Source organism: Coenobita brevimanus, chromosome 6 (assembly GCF_032717465.1).
Source record: "Coenobita brevimanus isolate Jiangsu-jjx chromosome 6, ASM3271746v2, whole genome shotgun sequence".
Classification (NCBI taxonomy): domain Eukaryota; kingdom Metazoa; phylum Arthropoda; class Malacostraca; order Decapoda; family Coenobitidae; genus Coenobita; species Coenobita brevimanus.
In genome coordinates this window covers 52,383,610-52,406,630 of record NC_136959.1, presented here as the reverse complement: position 1 = coordinate 52,406,630, position 23,021 = coordinate 52,383,610, and the positions used below count along the sequence as shown (strand labels likewise).

Here is a 23,021-nt window from a genome sequence, read left to right as displayed (position 1 = left end):
ACGTCCGCCACTAGGTAGCGGGGGTAAAGTTTTCTGGCCACATGCCCTTGCTGGCATCAACCCCTGTGACGTAGTGGGGTACGTTGTGTGATGTGTAAAGCACATGTGATGTAGTGCATAAGATAGAGGAAATATTTGGGAGAGTATGCTGGTTCACTCACCATGTTGCTGTCACACTGAAAAAGTCAGCAAAGGGGGGATAGATAGCTAGTGAAACAGGAGCTCCAGCTCTCCCTGTCACCAGCATTCCCATTCCCCTTGGGAGCACCACCCTGTTTGGCCTGTGCTACAGCTGCCTCCTCCATTTTTATCTCTCACTCCTTGACTAGCTTCTTTAACATTCTGTCTAACTCTCTTTACCTCTTTCCAGAACATTTTCTTACATTCCCTTCACTTTACATTCAAATTCCTTCCAAATTCCTCATCCACTGTCTTACTCTTACTAATCTTTTCACCGCTGTGATCCTCTCTACATACTGTATAGCTCTTTCTTCTCTCTCTCAGTTTCCTCCACACTCATGTATCTCATCCACTCACTATATGCTTTCTTCTTTTGTGTCACAGCCTGTCTTACCTCTTCATTCCACCATGCTTTTCCTTGCACCCCCTTTTGTCTTCTCTTTATCCCACACACCACTTCACATGCTGCTCTGATTTCTTCTGTGAATATCTTGCACACACTTTCCATGTCCCCCATCTGCTTCAAATCATATGTACCCAATCTCTCCTCCACTTCTCCCTTATATTCTGCCTTTTTTCCATCCTCTTGTAACCTTCCCACCCTCCTTGTAAGAACTACACTTAACCCTCCGTTTCCCGGACTAAAAGGGGGGGAGACCAGTCCAGAAACCCCTGAAGTCTGGGAATCGCGAAAGTCCAGCCCCACATACCATTCCCCGGACTTTTACCATACTTTGTCCGAATTCTCCAATATTGTCCGGTAATTACTGTAAAACCTCGATATAATAGACTTCAATAGACTGGAATACGCTTTCATCGGATTCGAGGAGCTACCAGACTAAATTCCTTTATATCGGAAAAAGTCCGATAAAGCCAGAAGCAGTCTGGACTGCCTGACCACTTCAGGTATGTTCATCACAATAAGGGGAATAAAAGACGTATTTATCAGAGTACAGTTAAGTATTATTATATATATTATACCACGTTGAGTACACCGCTTCCCGTCCGATCAGCGAAGTTAAGCAACGTTGGGTCTGGTTAGTACTTGGATGGGTGACCGCCTGGGAACACCAGATGCTGTTGGCATCCCTATGTGTCAAGTAGGGTTGGTGGAGGATTAGTGCCCCTCCCTGTAAAACAATTAACTCTAAGCCGTTGGCCACCCCGTTAGGGATACATGGCGTCTGGCAATGAATGAATGAATGAAAAATACCATTTGCTTAATGTAGTGAAGTTATAACACAGTGCAGTACCACAAAGGTAGCCAAAACAGTTTAAAAATCATTCATGCTATCTGGAGTAATGTCTGATATATTGGAAAAAGTCCGAGTTAGCAGGGGGAAGTCCGGATGTCGCTTTCATCGGAATTTCGCATTTTTCGGAATGGTTTGGGCCCCAGTTAGTCCGTTGTAGTGAGGTCTTACTGTATTATGATGTTCTAGGTCATTCTGGAATGTAGGCTACCTATATCAACATAACTAACATAAACGGTACATAAAATAATATCACTGACACAATAACAATAATAATAACATTGACACAATAGCTGTCTTTTGCTAGCTACAACCCCAAGAGTGGTTGGTTAGACAGTTGTTGACGAGAATGTGGAGGAAATGATAGAAGATGATCAGAAAGCTGAGGAAAATGAGCAAGGAATGGAATACCACAAGGTGAGCCAACCACTCATCAGCTGACCAAGATACAAACACTCAATCACCGAATGTGATCTCGATCTTGGACAGAATCGGCAATTTTATTTGGAAAATATTTTAATCTTTATCACAGTATAGGTGTTCACACCTAATAATCTGAAATCCTGTCAAAAGTTTGTGCTTAATTTAATTATTAATAGAAAATCAGGATTCAGAGCAAAAATTTCATAAAGTTAGCAAAAGTGTTTTGCCTCTAGCCAAACAACTCGCCTTGACGGACTTTTGTTTCTTATAAATATCGATTTACAATGCAGATACATTCTTTTGTACTCAAAATAAATATTGATGCAAAACAGAAGTCTGTCAAGGCATGCTGATGATCTGAAGGGGAAGTATCTGCAAACATTGGTGCATTTTAGCTCTGAAACATTATTTGTAAATTAAGTTATATTAAATACAATTATTTTTAGTGGATTTAGGATAATTAGGTGTGTATAAGCCTCTGTGGCAAAATTAATTAAAATGTTTCCCAATGAAAAGTGCCAATTCAGTATTTAGTTGCACCAAATCAGGTGAGCTAAGTGAGTTGGAATGGATACCATTGACTTTGTCCGTAAGAAAATATGTATTTTTTTTATTACTTATGAGTTTAATTGTGTCCAAGCCTTACTTAAATTTTACTTTGGTATGCAGTAATTTATTTTTAGTGGCATTTGAGAAAGGTAAGAGGCAAATGGGATATTGCCACGAGTTAGAAGGAACTGGTGGGGTGAAGCAGGTTGGTGGCCAAGATGCTTTTCATGTATGAAAAATATCTTCTTGTGTGTGTTACAAATGGCCTTTATCGAGTCTAAGCCATGCTAAAATTATACTGTGTTGTGCAGCAGACTGCTTATAGTTTTATATGAGAGAATGATGGCCGGACTTTTGTGAGAATCCCGGACTTGTATGAGCATTTGTTCGGCATTTGATTATATTGTCCGGCCTCAGCCCATGTCCGTGAAATCCAAAATCCGGGAAATTGGGGTATGGGAAATGGAGGGTCGAGTGTACTTCCTTCTCTCCTTCCCTTCTTCTGTTTCTCCACTTTATTTCAACCTTTCACCACCACCAAGTGGTTGTCAGAAAGTCCACTCCTCCAACCTCTATATGCTGTTGCATCCATGACAAACCTTCTCATTCTATTATCCACACACACATAATCAGTCATTGCCTTCTGTTCATTCAGTTCACCACCCACCCCTCTCATCACTCGCCAAGTATACCTGTGGATCATTTTGTGTCTGAAGAGCTTATTGGCTGTCACCAACCTCCTCCTGGCACAAATGTCCATTAGAGCACTGCCATTCTCCTCCACTTCAGCATGCACCCCCCACTCACCCACTACTCCATCCATCTTCACATTCCCTAATTTTCCATTCATATCTCCAATAAAAAACATTCTCATTCCATTCAGTCTTTTCCATGCATGCTTTCACATTCGTCCAGAACTCTTCTTTCCCTCTGCTTGCACGATCTTGCTTTGGTGCATACACACACTTACATAGTTGCCCACATTTGTAGTCCAACTTTAAATCTTACCCACACAAATCTTGAGCCAACTGATCCATACTGTCTTATATTCTCATTCCTTCTCATGCTCACAATAATACACACTCCTTTTTCTCCCTCATTCTCACCCACTCCCGTGCATATACCCCATCCATATTCCCATTCTTTCACACTTTCACCTCTCCATTTAGTTTCAGTTAATACACACACATCCACTTTTGCACCCTCAAGCACGTGGACAGTCTCTCTCTCTCTCTCTTTCATCTCATCGTTTGCACCCCCTACATTCCATGTCGCAATCTGTACCATGTCCTTTGTTCGGTCCTTACTCGTCACCTGTTGGTCAGTCCTGGTCGGAGGCTTCTTGTTCGTATTATTAGTTAAAAGACATGCTGAGAAAGATAATAACATCATTCATCAGATCAACCCTGGAATGAGCATTAGTGGTCTGGAATCCTCATCTCAAAAAGCACATACAGCTACTGCAAATTGACTTAAGAGCTCCCCCCACAAGGTATTAAAAAACACAGAAATCATATCACAATATGTGTTCATGAAATGCCATTCATTAATATGAAATCATGTTTCCCCTGCTTTCCAGGACCAGTTGGATACGTTTTGGCATGGAATCACTTAGGTCTCTAAAGTAATCTAAGGACATTCTTTGCACCAAACATTTGTCAGTTCAGTCTTGAGGTTGTCCAGATTGGGTGTCGTCTCCTCTGCCATGATTTTCTTCATCTTTGCCCAGCAGTTTTCTGTCGGATTTAGATCCAGACTGTTGCCAGGCCAGTCGAGGACCTCAATCTGATTATACTAAAGCCATTTTGTCACCTTTCTTGACTTGTGACATGGAACTTAATCATGCATGAAAAATTTGCACCCATGAATAGCAAAAAAGTTTAACAAATGATCTTTCTGAACTTGAATGTACTGGCCACCATTCATCATCAAGTTCTTAGGAAGAAAGTAGAGGCCTCCCCTTCTCATTTCACCTGAGAAACATCCCCATACCATTACTGACTTGTGGGTGCTTAACAGTTGGCACCGTGTAAGCAGAGTCATAATGACTACAGGAGGCAGGGCAATGAACTTTGGCAGAACGCACCTGGAACACTTGAAATTTTCTTTCTTCAGAAAACATAACTTTTCTCCACACATCCGATGTCCAGTGTGCATACTACTTGGCAAAATGAATTCACTGCTTCTTCATGTGGTCAGTGAGAAGTGGTTTCTTGGCTGTGGTGCGGCTTGGCAAATCCAGCTCCTTCTGCAAGCAGTTTTGGATAGTTCGAATTGAGATGGAACAGCTGGGGATGCATGTTCTTCAATTCTGCTGCTGTCAGTCAAGGATTCTTGATTACGTCCCTCTTCAGAAGCGTATCTGTACCTCTGGAAGTCGTTCCCTTCTTTGCACCACCATGCTTGCTCTGGTACGACATCAGGTGGCAGGCAGCGCGCTGCAGCAAGAATCTTCATGATGGTCAGCTTTGCGTGTCCAGTACGTTCACAAATCGTATTGATAGGGATATTATCCTGCCTCCATGCAATGATATGGACCCTCTCATCCCTTGAGCAGTACTTTCCAGACATGACAACTCAACTCTAGGAAAATTACAGGGCAAACAGTAATGCATACAAAAAAAGAGGGAGGTGCAGGCTCGGAGTGACGGGAACATATACTCCCACTCTCGCTTCAGGGCAAGCACTGATGTGCTGAGTGTTTCACCACCTCCCACCGACACCAGAGGAGTTGCCAGTTACTTCTTGCCCAAAAAATTCACTTGGTAGAGGTGGAAACACAAAGCAAAGACAGACAACGCTCCCAGACAACTCTCCCATAGCAATTCTGTGTGTAGGTCCTAAGTCAGTTTGCAGTGGGTGTAGATATGATTAAAAAAGTACAAAGGGCTGCTACAAGATGGCTACTAAGCTTAAACGATCTAAGCTACAAAGAGAGGCTAGAAAAACTGAACCCACCAACATTACAAGAGGGAAGGAAAGAGGAGACGTGATTATGCCATATTAATGCATCTCAGAGAAAGAGAAAATAGACATCAATGAGTATATAACCTATGGGGAGGCATCAGCAAGAAGACACTGCAAAAAACTGCATAGAAAGAGAGGTGACAAAGGCGTAAGGAAACTGTAGGGCAACTGATCAGTGGAATGCACTACCGAATGAAATACAATACTGTGTGCCAAAAGTGTTAATAAATTTAAGGATATGTTTGATGAAAATGATTTAATACATGCGAGAGTATGAGCTTGACTCATTCCTGTAAAGATACAATTAGGTAAGAACACACACACACACACACACACACACACACACACACACACACACACACACACACACACACACACACACACACACACACACACACACATATTCCGTGTATATCACAATTAGGTATATTAGGAAAATACTTAAATATTTGGAACGACTTAGACAGAGAGGTGGTGCATGAGAAAAACATTCATGTGTGTAAAGGTAGACTTGATAAATGTGGATATGGAGACAGGACAACACAAGCATAGCTCAATTCCTGTATACTACAAATAGGTAAATACACACACACACACACACACACACACACACACACACACACACAGTTACTTAGTCGTTCGTTATGGATTCATCATATTTTCCCTGCATTATTCCTGATTCCTGTCATCCACATTAATCATTTTCTTTCATCTATATGGTAAAGCACATTGTCTTCCAGCTTTTCATATAAGTTGTAAAGTTAATGCAGCACAGTCATGACTTGGTTTGCAGTGAGGTTATGTAAAGTGAAAGCCCATGCCATGACGATTTATTGTATATCGATGTCTATTTAACATAGGTTCAGTGGGGCTGTGTTGGAGGTCATGGGCCATGCAACCTTTGGGGGGGGGGGGGACTTTAGGCTTGCCCTTGGCTCCCTCAGTAGCACCACACTTTCAACTATGGGTTGCATCCTATCCAGACATGATGATCTCACAAGTTTCAATATTTCACACAAAAAGTTATCACTCCACTTAATATTGCACTATTGTACACTTGCACTGTTACTTGGCAGTAGTGGTGTTTCATTGGCCTTGAACATGTGACAGGGAATGAAAGGGAGACAATCACAGCACGTGTAAACACTACACAGCCATCTTAGCTCAAACGTCAGACTGTCGGCTTGTGTGGGAGACACCACTAATGCATGGGACTGTCATATGCAGCCACGACAATTTTGTATAAGCGAGATCGTTAGTCCAAAACTGGGTAGAACTTTTACTTCATCATTCTGTTGATTTATTACATACCGAACTGTCATACACCAGATCATGGTTGTTATACAGTATGTGGAAGGTTGTGCAACCTTTTCTGCTACTGTAAACTCTATTTCTACTAAATTCCTTTACTGTACTCCATTACCATTGGGAATCCAGTCTATGTTCATATAACATTTATGTCTGAGTATGACCTCAGGAATCACAATCCTGTATTTAGTATGTCAACTTTCGTTTCAAATTTTATCCGGTAAATGTGATGAGCAGTGGAAATTACTGTACAGTACATTTGAGTCTCCTCTTTGTGATTTTTGAAACCAGTAAAAACTGTGCTTCATAGAAATATGCATATAACATTGAACATTATGGTGAGTATTATTTTGGAACCAAACCTCACTAGAACTTGTCCCATTCACTCCCTCCAAATCCAGCCTCCACACAACTTTTGACAAAAGTTGGAAAGAGGTGAAGAGAGTAAGACAGGGTGGAAGTGAGGTTAGCAGGGGAGTGAAAGATAAAAATGGTAGCTTACTAGTGGAGAAGGGAGAAAAAGTGAGCAGATGGAGAGAACACTTTAAGGAATTGTTGAACATACAGGATGGAAGTAATGCGAGTATAAGTGGCTGGGGAATGGCTGGGAGAAGGAGGGAGGTGAGAAGACAGGAAGAAATCAGTAAGATAGAAGTTGTGGAAGCAATGAAGAAAGTTAAATTGGGGAAAGCCCCAGGTATTGATGGAGTGTGTGGTGAAATGCTGAAGCATGGGGGAGAGATTGTAGTAGAATGGATGTGGAAAATGTGTAGACTGGCCTGGGAGGAAGGTAGAGTCCCGGAGGATTGGAAGTCAGGTATAATTATTAGTTTGTACAAAGGGAAAGGGGAAAAAGAAGCATGTGGTAATCATAGGGGCATTTGTCTTCTTAGTGTAATAGGAAAAGTGTATGGTAGGATACTTATTGACAGAGTTAGAGAAAGAACAGAGGAATTAGTTGGAGGAGAACAGGGACGCTTTAGGAAGGGAAGAGGTTGTGTAGATCAGATATTCATTCTTAGATCTTTAGTGGAAAAGTTTCTAGAGAAGGGAAAGAAGTTGTATGCAGCTTTCATGGATTTGGAGAAAGCATATGACAGGGTGGATAGACAAGGATTGTGGAAAGTATTAAGAATATATGGAGTAGATGGGAAGTTGTTGAATGCTGTGAAGAGTATGTGTGATGGTGCTGAGGCTGCAGTGCGTGTGGATGGTGAACTAAGTGAATTTTTCTCTTTGAAGGTTGGGTTGAAACAGGGATGTGTCATGTCTCCATGGTTGTTCAATCTGTACATGGATGGGATAATAAAAGAGGTACAAGGTAGGGTAGTGGATGTTGGAGTGGCCCTGGTGAGAGAGGGTAGTGTTTGGAAACTCCCTGTACTGTTGTTTGCAGATGATACTGTGTTGTTGAGTGAAGACGAAGGGGAGCTGCAAGGCTTGGTGGATGAGTTTGGGAGAGTGTGTAAGAAAAGGAATCTAAAGGTGAATGTAGGAAAGAGTAAAGTGATGGTCTTTGAGAGAGGTGAAGTCAGTGAATGTACAGCAAGGTTGGATGGTGAGGAATTGGAAAATGTGAGTACTTTTAAGTACTTGGGTAGTGTGATGAGTAAGGATGGAGGTTTGGAAGGTGAAGTGCTTGATAGGGTACAGCAGGGAAGAAAGGTTGCTGGTTCTTTGAAAGCAGTGATAAGAAACAGGGAAGTGAGCATGGAAGTGAAAAAGTTACTACATGACAGTATTGTGATACCAACTGTAACGTATGGAAGTGAAGCTTGGACTTTGTTGGAAAGACACAAGTCAAGAGTGAGAGCAGTGGAAATGAGTTTTTTAAGAGGAGCCTGTGGAGTCATATGAAGAGACAGGCTGACGAATGAGAATATAAAGGAACGTTATGGTGTGGATATGGTAGGAAGTGTTATGAGGAACACACTGAGGTGGTTTGGCCATGTAGAGAGGATGGAGGGTGAAAGACTGATGAAGAGAGTGTATGTGAGTGAGGTGGAGGGGGGAAGAGGGAGGGGGAGGCCGAGGATGAGATGGAGGGATGGGAAGGAGAGGTATATGAGAGAGGGGGGTGTGAGTTGGGAGCAGGGCAGTGAAATGGCAGGGGACAGGGCGACGTGGAGGCGTTTTGTTTGTGGCCACCCCAAACGGGATTGAGGCGTCTGGCAATAGATAGATAGATATCCCATTGGATTTGGCTTGCTTTTACTTGTAAGCTGCTAGAAACGGTATTAAGGACAGAGAAAAGATAGTAGCAGCAAAGCAAGAAAAGTCAGCAAATATTGTTTACCGTGGAAGGAAATTGAGGATTAGACATGACATACGTGCATACCATGAACTCTGTTATATAAGCTGTTAAAGAATAATTGTTAGATAATAATGTTTGAAACCACTAAATTACAGACCAGAAAAACAAGTTTGGGGAGTCACACCTCATGTGATTCAATCCATTTTTCTTATTTATCCAAATGTAAGTTGCATAAGAGGTGCTAGTTGGCAGTTGCATAATGCCCTGACACATGTAAGCAGACTTTGTGTATGAGGAGTTGTGGGTGTATTTTTAGGTTTGGAATGTTGTTGAAGGTATGTATTATGTATTCATTATTATTTCAGGGTTCCATGCCCAGGAGGAGGTGACCCCAAAGAAGCAACCTGTCCCTCTGGTCAAAGACCTATCAGGTGAGTGCTGTCAGGTTAATCAGTTACTTTGACAATCTTCCAGTCAGATGTTTACTCATTTCCAGCAGGTTCTGGGATAGACTGACATGAAAATTTTGGTAATATAATACTGTACAGTGCAGTACAGTTAGGCATAGTTACATGTCATACAGTTTGTGAATGGTTTCAGTTGATCTGCCACACATATAATACACTAATGTATGAATTATGACCATTGGTTGTAAAAGTATGAAGGTACACCACTCAATACTGTATTTAGTATTGTCTTAAGATGCTGCATTGTGAAAGACACACTCTAATTTTCGAAGGGCAGTTTTGAGAATGGAGAACGAGAGACTACCGAGGAGAGTATGCGAGTGAGGTGGAGAAGGGGAGAGGGAGGGGGAGGCCATGGATGAGATGGAGGGATGGAGTGGAGAGGTATATGAGAGAAGGGGGTGGGAGCTGGGAGCAGTGCAATGAAATGGCGGGGGACCGGGTGACATGGAGACGATTTGTTTGTGGCCATCCCTTATGGGATTAAGGCGTCTGGCAGTAGGTAGATAGTTTTTTGAAAAAAGGTTTTCTCTTGACTAACACTGTAGAAAGCATCGTTTGATATGGGTATTTTAACTCAAATAGACACGTCTTTCAGAATCTTCATTCAGTACTGTTAATCAGTCATTGATTTCTTTTTTTTAAGGGAAAATCTATACAGTAATAAAAGAAAACTGTAACACAGCCCGTTCTTTACAAAAAGTTTCTTAATGCCATGCTGTTATCTTAACACTGATTGTGTTCATGAACTGTGATTTTGTGTGTACAGTAAGTAGAGAATTAATGTTCACCTTCATTATACCACAAGTGATACATATAAATATAGGGAGATAAATACTATTTTTGTTTAATCATTCATCATCCAATCCTGTGTTGCCCCATAAGGAGCGTAGGAGCCTGGGGTTAGGCAAGTTGGTCCTGACATTTAAGATGAGAGTGACCAGCCTCACTCATCCCAGAGTGGCATTACATGAGCAAGAAACCTTAACCCCTACACCGCGGGCTTGTTTACCAATGACTTGCGTCTGCCGCGGGGTTATTTGGGCTCTGACAGACTCTCAAAAAATATTTGCCAAAAATCAGTTATTAGTCCTAGATTAATAAAATTATATATGCTTATGGCACATACCTTCAGCTTTCTCCTGGAATGATTGTTGAGCCTTCGTCGGTTACCGTAGGACTTGTGGAGACCTCTGAAGTAGGGTAACGAAGTCTCCACTTTACACTTCCCGACAACCTGTAATATGATTACCACAGCCAGATACAAACACTATAAACACTATTCTACAATTTTCAAGTAGTTTGGGATCCATACTAAAAAAAAAAAAAAAAAAACTGTGAAAGCAATGGAAATTACGAGCGCGTCTGATCGTCGCACTGGCACTAGTTCGCTCTTGGTAGTCTGTCATTTATTATTCATAAAACCCCTCACACTTTATATTTCTATTACTATATAACACTTATATATATCTATAGTCTTTATCCATACGTTTCCTTCAGTAGTATTAGTTTATTGTCACTGTAGGGATTCAATTTCTTTCAGTAAAATACGTAGCATTCACTTTCTCGTCCTGTATACTGGCATTGAGAGTGAATGTCACTTTCATCTTCACTCTCATAACTCATAGCATTCAGACATGCTAGAGTGAAACTTTCACTTTCATTACCCCTAGGGTATATACTCGTATTCTTATAATACTACTCATTTACATTTCTATTTACGTTCTCTATTTTATTTACGTTATTTACATTTCTATTTTATTTACACTGTGTTGTGCACTGTCACTTGAAATAACTTATAAAACTATTTTCCATTGTTCACGTATATTTACATTCATTACTTTCACTTATGAGGGAGGGGGGGGTGAGTTGGGGGGAGGGGAGTCAAATGGTGGGTGACAGAGTGACTTGGAGGCGTTTTGTCTGCGGCCACCCTTTGCGGGATTAGGGCGTCGGGCTATAGATAGATAGATAGATAGACTTTCACTTGCTGTTTACACATTATTTACACATTATTTACAATTCCACTTGCACTGTTTTACTCAATAGAAAGATCGTAGTCACTCTTTTATCAATTGTCAGCCCTTTACCTCTTTCCACACGAGGTTTAGTAGGGGGTAAAGGTCACAGGGCCATTTGCATGGGGGTGAAAAAAGGCCTTGAAGTCAGCAAGAAGAAACATACGTACTCTCGCTTCGGAAGTTGAGAGAGAACTGAGTGATATCGGAGGACCACCAGCGTAGAGGCCTGCTAGGGGTTATTCAGAGTTACCAATATTACTTCTTGAAACAGCTAAGTCTAGCACTGATATGATTGGCAGGAAATCTAGACAATACATTATAAATTTGGTAGTTCCAGGTGAATGTAAATATCACTTAGGTTGCTCCCTTCCCTCCTTACATGTATATTTATTACGAAAATAGATTAGAGGCCTACTTAGGAGATATATATATTCAGAGCTACCAATGTTATATCTTGAAACAGCTTTGTCTAGCACTGATATGATTGGCAGGAAATCTAGACAATACATTATAAATTAGGTAGTTCCAGGTGAATGTAAATATCACTTAGGGTTCTCCCTTCCCTCCTTACATGTATATTTATTACGAAAATAGATTATAGGGCATATTTCAAGGGGAAAAAAACAGCGAAAATTAGCGAACGAGTGCACGTGAGGTGTTGTCAGGTGATAATTAGCCAATTCCAGGTGTATGGCACTCTCACTTACCTTATTTCTTTCTTGTATATATTAAATCGGGGAAAGCCCCAGGAATTGATGGAGTGTGTGGTGAGATGTTGAAGCATGGGGGAGAGATAGTAGTAGAATGGATGTGGAAGATGTGCAGATTGGCCTGGGAGGAAGGTAGAGTCCCGGAGGATTGGAAGTCAGGTATAATTATTCCCTTGTACAAAGGAAAAGGGGAAAAAGAAGTGTGTGGTAATCATAGGGGCATTTGTCTTCTTAGTATAATAGGAAAAGTGTATGGTAGGATACTTATAGACAGAGTTAGAGAAAGAACAGAGAAATTAGTTGGAGAAGAACAGGGAGGCTTTAGGAAGGGAAGAGGTTGTGTAGATCAGATATTCATTCTTAGATCTTTAGTGGAAAAGTTTCTAGAGAAGAGAAAGAAGTTGTATGCGGCTTTCATGGATTTGGAGAAAGCATATGACAGGGTGGATAGACAAGGATTGTGGAAAGTGTTAAGAATATATGGAGTAGATGGGAAGTTGTTGAATGCTGTGAAGAGTATGTATGATGGTGCTAAGGCTGCAGTGCGTGTGGATGGTGAACTAAGTGAATTTTTCTCTTTGAAAGTTGGTTTGAAACAGGGATGTGTCATGTCTCCATGGTTGTTCAATCTGTACATGGATGGGGTAATAAAAGAGGTACAAGGTAGGGTAGTGGATGTTGGAGTGGCCCTGGTGAGAGAGGATAGTGTTTGGAAACTCCCTGTACTGTTGTTTGCAGATGATACTGTGTTGTTGAGTGAAGATGAAGGGGAGCTGCAAGGCTTGGTGGATGAGTTTGAGAGAGTGTGTAAGAAACGGAACCTAAAGGTGAATGTAGGGAAGAGTAAAGTGATGGTCTTTGAGAGAGGTGAAGTCAGTGAATGTATAGCGAGGTTGGATGGTGAGGAATTGGAAAATGTGAGTACGTTTAAGTATTTGGGTAGTGTGATGAGTAAGGATGGAGGTTTGGAGGGTGAAGTGCTTGAAAGGGTACAGCAGGGAAGAAAGGTTGCTGGTTCCTTGAAAGCAGTGATAAGAAACAGGGAAGTGAGCATGGAAGTAAAAAAGTTACTACATGACAGTATTGTGATACCAACTCTAACGTACGGAAGTGAAGCTTGGACGTTGTTGGAAGGACACAAGTCAAGAGTGAGAGCAGTGGAAATGAGTTATTTAAGAGGAGCTTGTGGAGTCACGTGGAGAGACAGGCTGACGAATGAGGATATAAAGGAGCGTTGTGGTGTTGATGTGGATGTGATAGGAAGCGTTGTGAGGAACACACTGAGGTGGTTTGGCCATGTGGAGAGGATGGAGGGTGAAAGACTGACGAAGAGAGTGTATGTGAGTGAGGTGGAGGGGGGAAGAGGGAGGGGGAGGCCGAGGATGAGATGGAGGGATGGGGTGGAGAGGTATATGAGAGAGGGGGGTGTGAGTTGGGAGCAGGGCAGTGAAATGGCGGGGGACAGGGCGACTTGGAGGCGATTTGTTTGTGGCCACCCCAAACGGGATTGAGGCGTCTGGCAATAGATAGATATATTATTTGGTATAAGAATAGGACATAGGGCTTATTTCAATGGATGAAATCAGTGAAAAATTCCAGGGAAGATTTACTTAGCGTAGCACGGCCGGGCAGGCGAGAGGACAGGGTAATGGAGGGGGGGTAGGGAGGGGAGTCAAGAACGGGGAGAAATGGCTAAATTGTCAACAATGGATGGGAGTACAGATGAGATTAGGAGTGCTGACTAGTGTTGGACATTGGCAGTACCGATAGATGATACAAGCCCCCACTTGGAAGCCCGGGTGAATTCAAAATAACACAGAATCACAAAAGCGACGCCCCGCGGTATGATCCCTTGCTCCTAAGCGTCACGAAAGTGACGCCCCGCGGTTAAGGGGTTAACCACCCCTTGGATATAAACCTTCACCGGCTCAATCCGACTGGAGTGCCGTAATTACCCACTAAACCACCAGGCACCAAAATTTTGTTATATGGTTACCACTGAGCATAGTAAATGGTTTCCTGGTGTTTAGGAAACCATTTGGCTTGTCACTTAGTGTAGAGTCACCCACAGGCAGAAGGAAGAGGAAAGAATAAAGGAAAGGATGGAAGAGGGAGTGTAAAATCACCCTTAGGCAGAAGGACAAGGAAAAAATGAAGGAGAGGATGGAAGGAAAGAAGGATGGAGGAGAGGAAAGGGCAGACACTCAGGAGCAACACTACAGTGAGTGAGTGGGTGGTGAGTGCCCCCACCTACCACCTACACAACTAAAATCAATAAGATTGTTCTTTCATTCGTTCAAGAAAATATCATCATCATTATCATCCATAATGGCCATTAAAAGAAGAAATACATTTTGTTTATATATATATCAGTTGCTTGTATGTATATGAAAATCACAGATAACACAGATAGAATCAAAACTACAACAAAGTCAGGTACAGTGAAAGTTTACAACATTTTTAAAATCTAAAAGTACCCAATGTCAAGCTTGGATTTTGTCCAGTTGATACTCCACACTTCTACTGTTACAGTATTTTCTTACATCCTTTCACTACTTATTTCCTTATTCTGCCCTTTCCTCTCCTCCCTCCTTTTCTTCCTTCCTCTTCTGTCTTTCTTCACTTCATTCTTTCTTCGTCCTTCTGCCTATGGGTGGCTTTACGCTCCCTCTTTTGTCTTTCTTTCATTCTTTCCTGTTCCTTCTGCCTATGGGCGACTCTGCATTGAGTGACAAGCCAAGTGCCATTTACTACGCTGGGTGGTAACCATATAACCAAATTATGGCGCATGGTGGTTTAGTAGGTAATTGTGGCTCTCCAATTGGATTGAGCTGGTGAAAGTTTGTATCCAATGGGTGGTTCGGGTTATTGCTCACATAATGCCACTCAGGGGTGAGTGAGGTTGGTCACTCTCATCTTCAATGTAAAGACCAACTTGCCTAGCCCCAGGCTTCTATGCTTCTCATGGGGCAACATACGATTGGATGATGGATGGATGGGTGGATCATGAGACTACTGTAACCCACCCCTAATACCTTATTGCTCACAGACAAGACATTCACATCCTTAATTGAAAAACGTATCCTTTAACAAAAAAACAAAATGAACATCATGAGCCTTCTGCTCAGCTGACTGGTATATGCTCTTTATAAGGTCCACCACTTCGTTGCCATCACTATAGTCACGGCGCACAACTTTGAGGTAGTCATTATTGTACCCTGGCAACCTACCATCCAAAAAATCATCTTATTTCTTATCATATTATTATGCATGAATATATTGTACACGAATATTATTATACATGAACATATTACACACAAATCACATGCGTCTCATATTATACACGTAATCGGATGCACTGTTGAGGGGTAGGCTGCCAAGGCAAGATAATAACAACCTCAGACTCACGCACCACGACTATAATTATGCACCTGCACTAACCTCTGAATACCTCCACAATAGTATAAAAATGTAGTACAGGGACAACACCAATTTTCCGGCACACTTGGTTCCAGAGCCTTGCCATATTAACTGTTTTCCAAACTAATGTAGGTCACATATCACCTATAATAATTCAACAGGGACCAGCAGAGAGCACATAAAATAGTTCAACACTACTCCTCTGACCCACTATTCTTTGATGTTATCACATTCATGTTCTAATTTAAGTTTTTGTGGATCAAATGACCCTGGTTCATTATCATGCTACCTGACAAGCCCTCTCCGTCATTCTGACACTGTTGAAACCATTCCATCATCACTCGAGCATGCACAGTGCTCCTAATGTATTTCATGGTGTTTCTAACATTCACTTGCTTCTGTCTATCACTGTCTACATAGCATTTCAGTCTTTCTTCTCTCTGCTTCATTATATCGTAAACAGTTGACAAACCATTACCATACATGTCACACAACTACTTCACTGGAACACCACGGCCTAGTTTTTTTTTTTAACAGTTCCACCTTGTCTTGCTTTATTGTTTTTGTTTTTAATATACTGGTATGTAGTAAAAATGTTTTTTTTGCATTAAATACCCCCAAACAGCTGTTAAGAAACCATTCTAACCAGGCAGGTGAGTGAAAATATATGTGAAGATGCTGGTGGCCAGTGTGATAAGTTACTGGGTAGCTATGTATTTGGTCACTATGGTAACAGCATGCCTGACTGGATTCCACACGTAAACAACCCCGAAACTTAACGATGTTTTATGCATTTCAGACTCATTTATAAAGTGCTTCAGTAGATACCGATGATGGAAATGAGCCTTTGATTTGACAGTGGTAGTAGTTGAGAATAAACTGAAGTGATGATGTGGTATTTAAGGGCAAACATAACTAAAAGTACAAGAAATGGTGTGAGAAGTGTTGTATTCAAAAGAACAGAAATTGATGGTTAGGAATTGTTAATTGTGAGGTTTATATATTCATAGACAGTGTATGCCAAAACAATGCTGGCCCAAAATTAGTTTGAAGAAATATGAGAGAAAAGGGTCGTCTGGTTCACTGTCGAAAGTAACAGAATCGCTGTAAACATTGTTGCTTCAATCCCTCCAGCCTTTCAAAGGGTTGTTATTTGGGTACTAGGAAAAAAAATGAAGGTAAATTTGTGGTCCCTGACTCAGTTAAATTTATCCCTACTTATAGCTGTGCTGTGTTTGGGTATTGAGGGACTTTGTCATTGTTATAGTTTGGTGTACCAACTAACCACGATCAAGGAGGATTGACTGTATTGCAATAGGCAGATGTTTACATTTGACAACACCACTGACACTTGCACCTTTCTTAGAAGCCATAGCTAGAGTTGAATGTAAGTAAAATAAACCACAAATCAGACAAAATACAGGGATCACCATCAAGACCTGCAGTGTGAACAGTCTAACTGTGCACACATCACACTCAACACCATTTGTGTCTGCCTGGTAAAGTAGTCTGGCAGTTGTGGGAGTTTCAAGTGCCCTCTCATAGTTTTGTGCGGATTAAAAGAGGTGCTGGACCATCCAGTGCCAGAAAAATGTAGGTGTACCTGTACTTGTATATACACACTAAACAAAAAGCAAACTCTGCAGTGTTTTACAACTGAAGTTCAGTATAGCAAGGCCTTTCGGGAACAGAGTAGACAGCTATCACTATCCTTTTCCGTCACTATCTCATCGTTAGCTGTATGCTTGTCTCGCAACAGCAAAAATTGAGAAAGTACACATACTTAAGTGATCAGAATTAGCCCGTTAACTGCGCATGGCGTTTTTTTGGAGGTGTCTGTGGTGCACAGACATAGAGGTAAAAATAAAATTCCCCAAAGGCCAAATTTTGTCTTAGGAATTGACAGAACACATGCCAAAGTATATAGTAATGAAATATTGGCTCAATATTTACCTTGGTAAAGCCATGGATGAACATTGAAGTGTCTGATTCCCTATTGGAATATATGGTTTTCGTTTTCTTTTTCTTTTTCAGTTTCGGTTTCGGTTTTGAAGGCTCAAACATGCTTGCATGGGTCGGCCTTGGTCCCCATGACAATATATTCGAAATTCACCTGTGCAGCCAGGGCTGTATTGAGCACTCGCACTCGGAACAGCCCAGGCTGTATAGAGCAGTTAACGGGTAAATAAAAACACAGTCAGTTTTCTCAAAAGATATTGGGTAAAATGGAGACATCCTCTGTTAACCTTTGGTAGCACTGCTGCCTCCCAGTTGCTGCACACACACACACACACACACACACACACACACACACACACACACACACACACACACACACACACACACACACACACACAATTCCTGTATACTACAAATAGGTAAATACACACAGACACACACATGATGTGGTAGATGGAGTGAACAGTTATGCAAGTCTGTTTGCTGATGATGTAAAGATCTTGAGGAAGGTAGAGGTTGAGGAGGATTGTAAAATGCTGCAGGAGGATTTGGATAGGATACACGATTGGAGCCGGACGTGGGAAATGAAATTTAATGTAAAGAAATGTAAAATATTGGAAATGGGTAAAAGTACCAGGAGGCCATCACTGAATTATTGTTGGGTAATGAAGTAATCACAAAAATGAGAGAAGAGAAAGATTTGGGAGTGCTGGTCCAAGATAGTTTGTCACCAGAAAAGCACATTAACAAGATAGTTGGAGAGACTTATAAACTCTTGACTAACATAAGAGTAGCATTTCATTATATGGATGAGGAGATGATGAAAAAATTGATAGTGGCCATGATCCGCCCCAGGTTAGAATATGCAGTGGTAGTGTGGTCCCCACACAAAAAGAAAGATATAAACAAGATTGAGAGAATACAAAGAACAGCAACCAAGATGGTCACCAGTCTGGCAGATCTGTCATACAGAGAGAGGCTGGAAAAGCTGGATTTGCCTTTCTTAGAGGAAAGGAGAAAGAGGGGAGACATGATTGCAGTGTTCAGAACCATGGTGGGAGTAGATAAAATTGACAAAGAAGATCTGTTTGTATGGGATAAGAGAGCAACAAGAGGACACGGAATGCAATTGAAAAAGTCAAGCTGCTTGAAGGATATCAAGAATTATAGCTTTCCTTACAGAAGTATAGACTTATGGAATAGCCTTGACAAAGAGATTGTCCAGTCTAGAAACTTAAACGAGTTTAAAGCTAAATTTGACTTATTGAGAAACAGCGATGGAAACCCACAAGTATAGCACATCCTGTGTATATCACACTTAGTTATATTAGGTAAATACATAAATATTTGGAACGACTTAGACGAAGAGGTGGTGCAGGAGAAAAACATTCATGTGTGTAAATGTAGACTTGATAAATGTGGATTTGGAGACAGGACAACACGAGCATTGCTCAATTCCTGTTTACTACAAACAGGTAAATACATATAGGTAAATACACACACACACACACACACACACACACACACACACACACACACACACACACACACACAGGTCGCCGACAGAGACGGACCTCTTCCAGGATCGTGGGGAAATAATCGCTGAATCACCGACAAAAGGAAGAGCCTAATTGTGACTGTGTTAATGAGTGCGTGAGTGGTGGTCCCATCAGACAGTAATAAAAAAAAAAAAATACGGTTTCGATCATAAAAGGGACAAGATAAAGTGAAAACAGAAAGTCTCCATATGGTTGAATCATGGAGGAAACGGACGGTGCATTGTTTACAATCGGTGAGAAAGAATTTAAGGGCTTTTGTGAAGAGGATGTGGGAAAAGGAAGTATTAAGTTGAACCAGACTAGAATAGTAGGTGTAGAGAAAACAGCGGAGAGGAATGACCAGGAGATAAAAAAGGTATGGGCAGTGATTAAAGAGTTACAGGAACGGACCATAGAGCAGGAAAAGATCAAAAGTTTAAGGAGTACACTGGAAAAAATCTGTAAACATAGTGACGAACAAGAAAGGGAAGTTACTGAATTAAAAGTGAACAATGAATCAGCCTCAAATGAAATAAAACAGCTTAAGAGGGAGAATAAGAGGTTGGAAGAGGAAAGGGACATGATGAAAAGCAAACTAGATGAGTATGAATTCAAATCAAGAATACAGGAAGAGCACATTAAAGAAATCAAGGAGCAACATAGGGGGTGGAAGAAAATTCAGGAAGAGGGAAATGTAAATTTGAGAGAGATTATAGACCAACAAAGCAAGGAAAAAGTGGAGAGGGAAATGGTTAGGGTGTTGAGAAGTAGAGAATCTTTAGTTAGAGATGTAGCAGATAAGAAAAAATGTATAATAATTTCAGGAGTTAAAGAAAAACGTATGACAATAAGATCAGCCAGAGAAAGAGAAGAACTGAGTAAGGTTAAAGAAATAATATCAATAATCATGGAGGAAAACAACGAAGCTCAAGAAGGGATTGAAGAGGTGTTTAGGTTGGGAAAGTACGAGGAAGGAGGGGCAAGGCCATTGAAGGTAAAGTTTAAGTCCTAAGCAACAGTTAACGAAATTATCAGTAGAACGTGGAAACTATCGGATAAGGAAGGGTTTAAAAATGTTTGGGGAAGGAGAGATGCAAATGAGGAAAAAAGAGCTAAAATAAAGGACTTAGTAAAGGAAGCAAAGGTAAAAAACGAACAGAGAACGGAGAAAGAGAAGACCGTTTTATTGGAGAGTCATGGATCAGAAGTTAAGGAAGTGGTACTGGCGAGAGAAGGAGAAAAGAGGGTTTAGAAAACAACAAAAATCATTGGAAGGTGGCATATACTAATATTGATGGTTTAATATCGGCAAGGTTAGAAATCAACGATCTTTTGAGGATACATGAACCTGACGTTATGTGCTTTGTAGAGACCAAGTTAAGAGAAGATATTGATGTTCATATGGGAGATGGTAAATACAAACTGTGGAGAAGAGACAGAAAAGAAAAAACAGGAGGAGGAGTGATGATAGCAGTGAAGAACAACATAAATGTAGATACCGTGGAAATGGGAGAAGGCAGGGCAGAAGTGATAAATATGAAATTAGAAACTGGAGAGAATAACAAGCGAGATATGGCAGTAGTGTATGTTCCCCCTAAGATAAGAGCATGGAGTGATGATGAATACGAGGAAATGCTGTCAGACATGGCATGTTATTTACAGAAACTGATTGAGAAAAGCAACAATATAATTTTAATGGATGACTTCAATTGTAAAGAGGTGAACTGGGAGGAATGAGACTCAGGAGGCAGCGAGGATTTGTGGGGCACTATATTATTAAATATAGCAATGAACAATGTGATGACGCAATGGGTCAGAGAAGAGACAAGGTTCCGAGGTGAGGACACACCAGCAAGACTGGACTTACTGTTTACCAAAGAACCCGATGTAATAGAATCCATGAAATATCAGTGTCCTATTGGAAAAATTGATCATGTGGTCATTGAGTTTCAGATGATAACAGGGAACGCGGAGCCAAGAGACGAGCTTTATAGGCACGGAAGGTACAACTTTGGGAAAGCAAACTTTACAGGATTGAGAACATTTTTTGAAAATGCGGATTGGAGAAAATTCAGAGAAACAACAGAGATACAGAGGAAGTTGGATATTTTTCTAGACCGGTATAATTCGGGAGTGGAAAAATTTGTGCCAAGAGTAAAGGGGAAAGAAAACAGGAAAAAAGAGTGGTTTAATAAAAGGTGTATGGTAGCAAAAAAAGAAAGAGACACGACGTGGAACAATTGGAGAAAGAGAGGTAACAACAGAACTAAGGAAGAATATAAAAGAACTAGAAATGAATACACAAGAATACGCAGAGAAGAAGAAAGGAATTTTGAAAAAGGTATTATAGACAAATGTAAGGATGAACCCAAACTGTTTTATAAATTTGTTAATGGCAAACTGAAACAAAAGGAAGGAATCACCAAACCGAAAGTAGAAGGAGAGGTGTATAATGATGCTGCAATGCAAGCAGAAATAATGAACAAACGTTTCCAGTCAGTTTTCACTAATGAAAAGGAGTTTGTGGAAGCAGAGGTAGTGACTAGAAATGTAGTGATAAAAGATATAAAAGTGGAAGTACAGGAAGTGTATAAACTACTAGAAACCCAAGATGTAAGGAAAGCCCCAGGAGCAGATGGAATCTCTAATTGGGTACTGAAGGAATGCAGCGAACAACTGGCAGATAAGATTCACAGTTTGACTGTGTGTTCTCTGGAAGAGGGGAAAGTGCCTCAAGAATGGAAGATGGCAAACGTGGTACCAATTTATAAGAGAGGAAACAAGGAAGAACCCCTGAATTATAGACTAGTGTCCCTAACCAGCATGGTCGCAAAATTGTGTGAAAGAACTCTGAAAGATAGATGGATAAAATATCTGGAAGAGATGAATATTTTTGCTGATAGTCAGGTTGGATTTAGAAGTGGAAGGTCATGTGTTTCCAACTTGTTGAGTTTTTACTCAAGAGCAATTGACGTGCTTCAGGAAAGAGAAGGTTGGGTGGATTGTGTGTATTTAGATTTGGAGAAGACCTTTGACGAGGTACCCCATAAGAGACTAATGTGGAAACTAGAGCATGCAGGAGGACTGAAGGGGAACCTCCTAGAATGGATGAGAGACTTTTTGTGAGACAGACAAATGAGGACAGTAATAAAGGATAAGATGTCAGGATGGAGGGAAGTAACAAGTGGAGTCCCACAGGGCTCAGTGTTGGCGCCAGTAATGTTCCTGATTTACGTAAATGATATGGTAGCTGGAGTGAACAGTTATGCAAGTCAGTTTGTTGATGATGTAAAGATCATGAGGAAGGTAGAGGTTGAGGAGGATTGCAATATGCTGCAGGAGGATCTGGATAGGATACACGAATGGAGCCGGATGTGGGAAATGAAATTCATTGCAAAGAAATGTAAAATATTGGAAATGGGTAAAAGTACCAAGAGGCCATCATTGAATTATTTGATGGGTAATGAACCAGTCACAAAAGTGAGAGAAGAGAAAGATTTGGGTGTGCTGGTCCAGGACAGTTTGTCGCCTGAAAAACACATTAACAAAACAGTTAGAGAGACTTGTAAACTCCTGACTAACATAAGAGTAGCATTTCATTATATGGATGAGGAAATGAAAAAATTGATAGTGGCCATGATCCGCCCCAGGTTAGAATATGCAGCGGTAGTGTGGTCCCCACACAAAAAGAAAGATATAAACAAGATTGAGAGAGTACAAAGAACATCAACCAAGATGGTCACTAGTTTGGCAGATCTGTCATACAGAGAGAGGCTGGAAAAGCTGGATTTGCCTTCCTTAGAGGAAAGGAGAAAGAGGGGAGACATGATTGCAGTGTTCAGGACCATGGTGGGAGTAGATAAAATCAGCCGAGAAGATCTGTTTTTATGGGATAAGAGAGCAACAAGAGGACACTGAAAAAGTCAAGCTGCTTGAAGGATATCAAGAAATATAGCTTTCCTTACAGAAGTA

At 41.0% G+C, this 23,021-nt stretch overlaps 1 protein-coding gene and 1 pseudogene across 1 annotated transcript in view; both read left to right on the top strand.

Annotated features, from left to right (window-relative positions):
- LOC145399699 (uncharacterized) overlaps positions 1-23,021 on the top strand; it is a 360,302-nt gene that overhangs the window by 279,564 nt on the left and 57,717 nt on the right. The window contains exon 15 of the mRNA XM_080272249.1: positions 9,300-9,365. Coding sequence (XP_080128375.1) covers positions 9,300-9,365 — 66 coding nt within the window. The remainder of the gene's footprint in view (positions 1-9,299; positions 9,366-23,021) is intronic.
- LOC145402873 (5S ribosomal RNA) lies at positions 1,148-1,267 on the top strand (annotated as a pseudogene).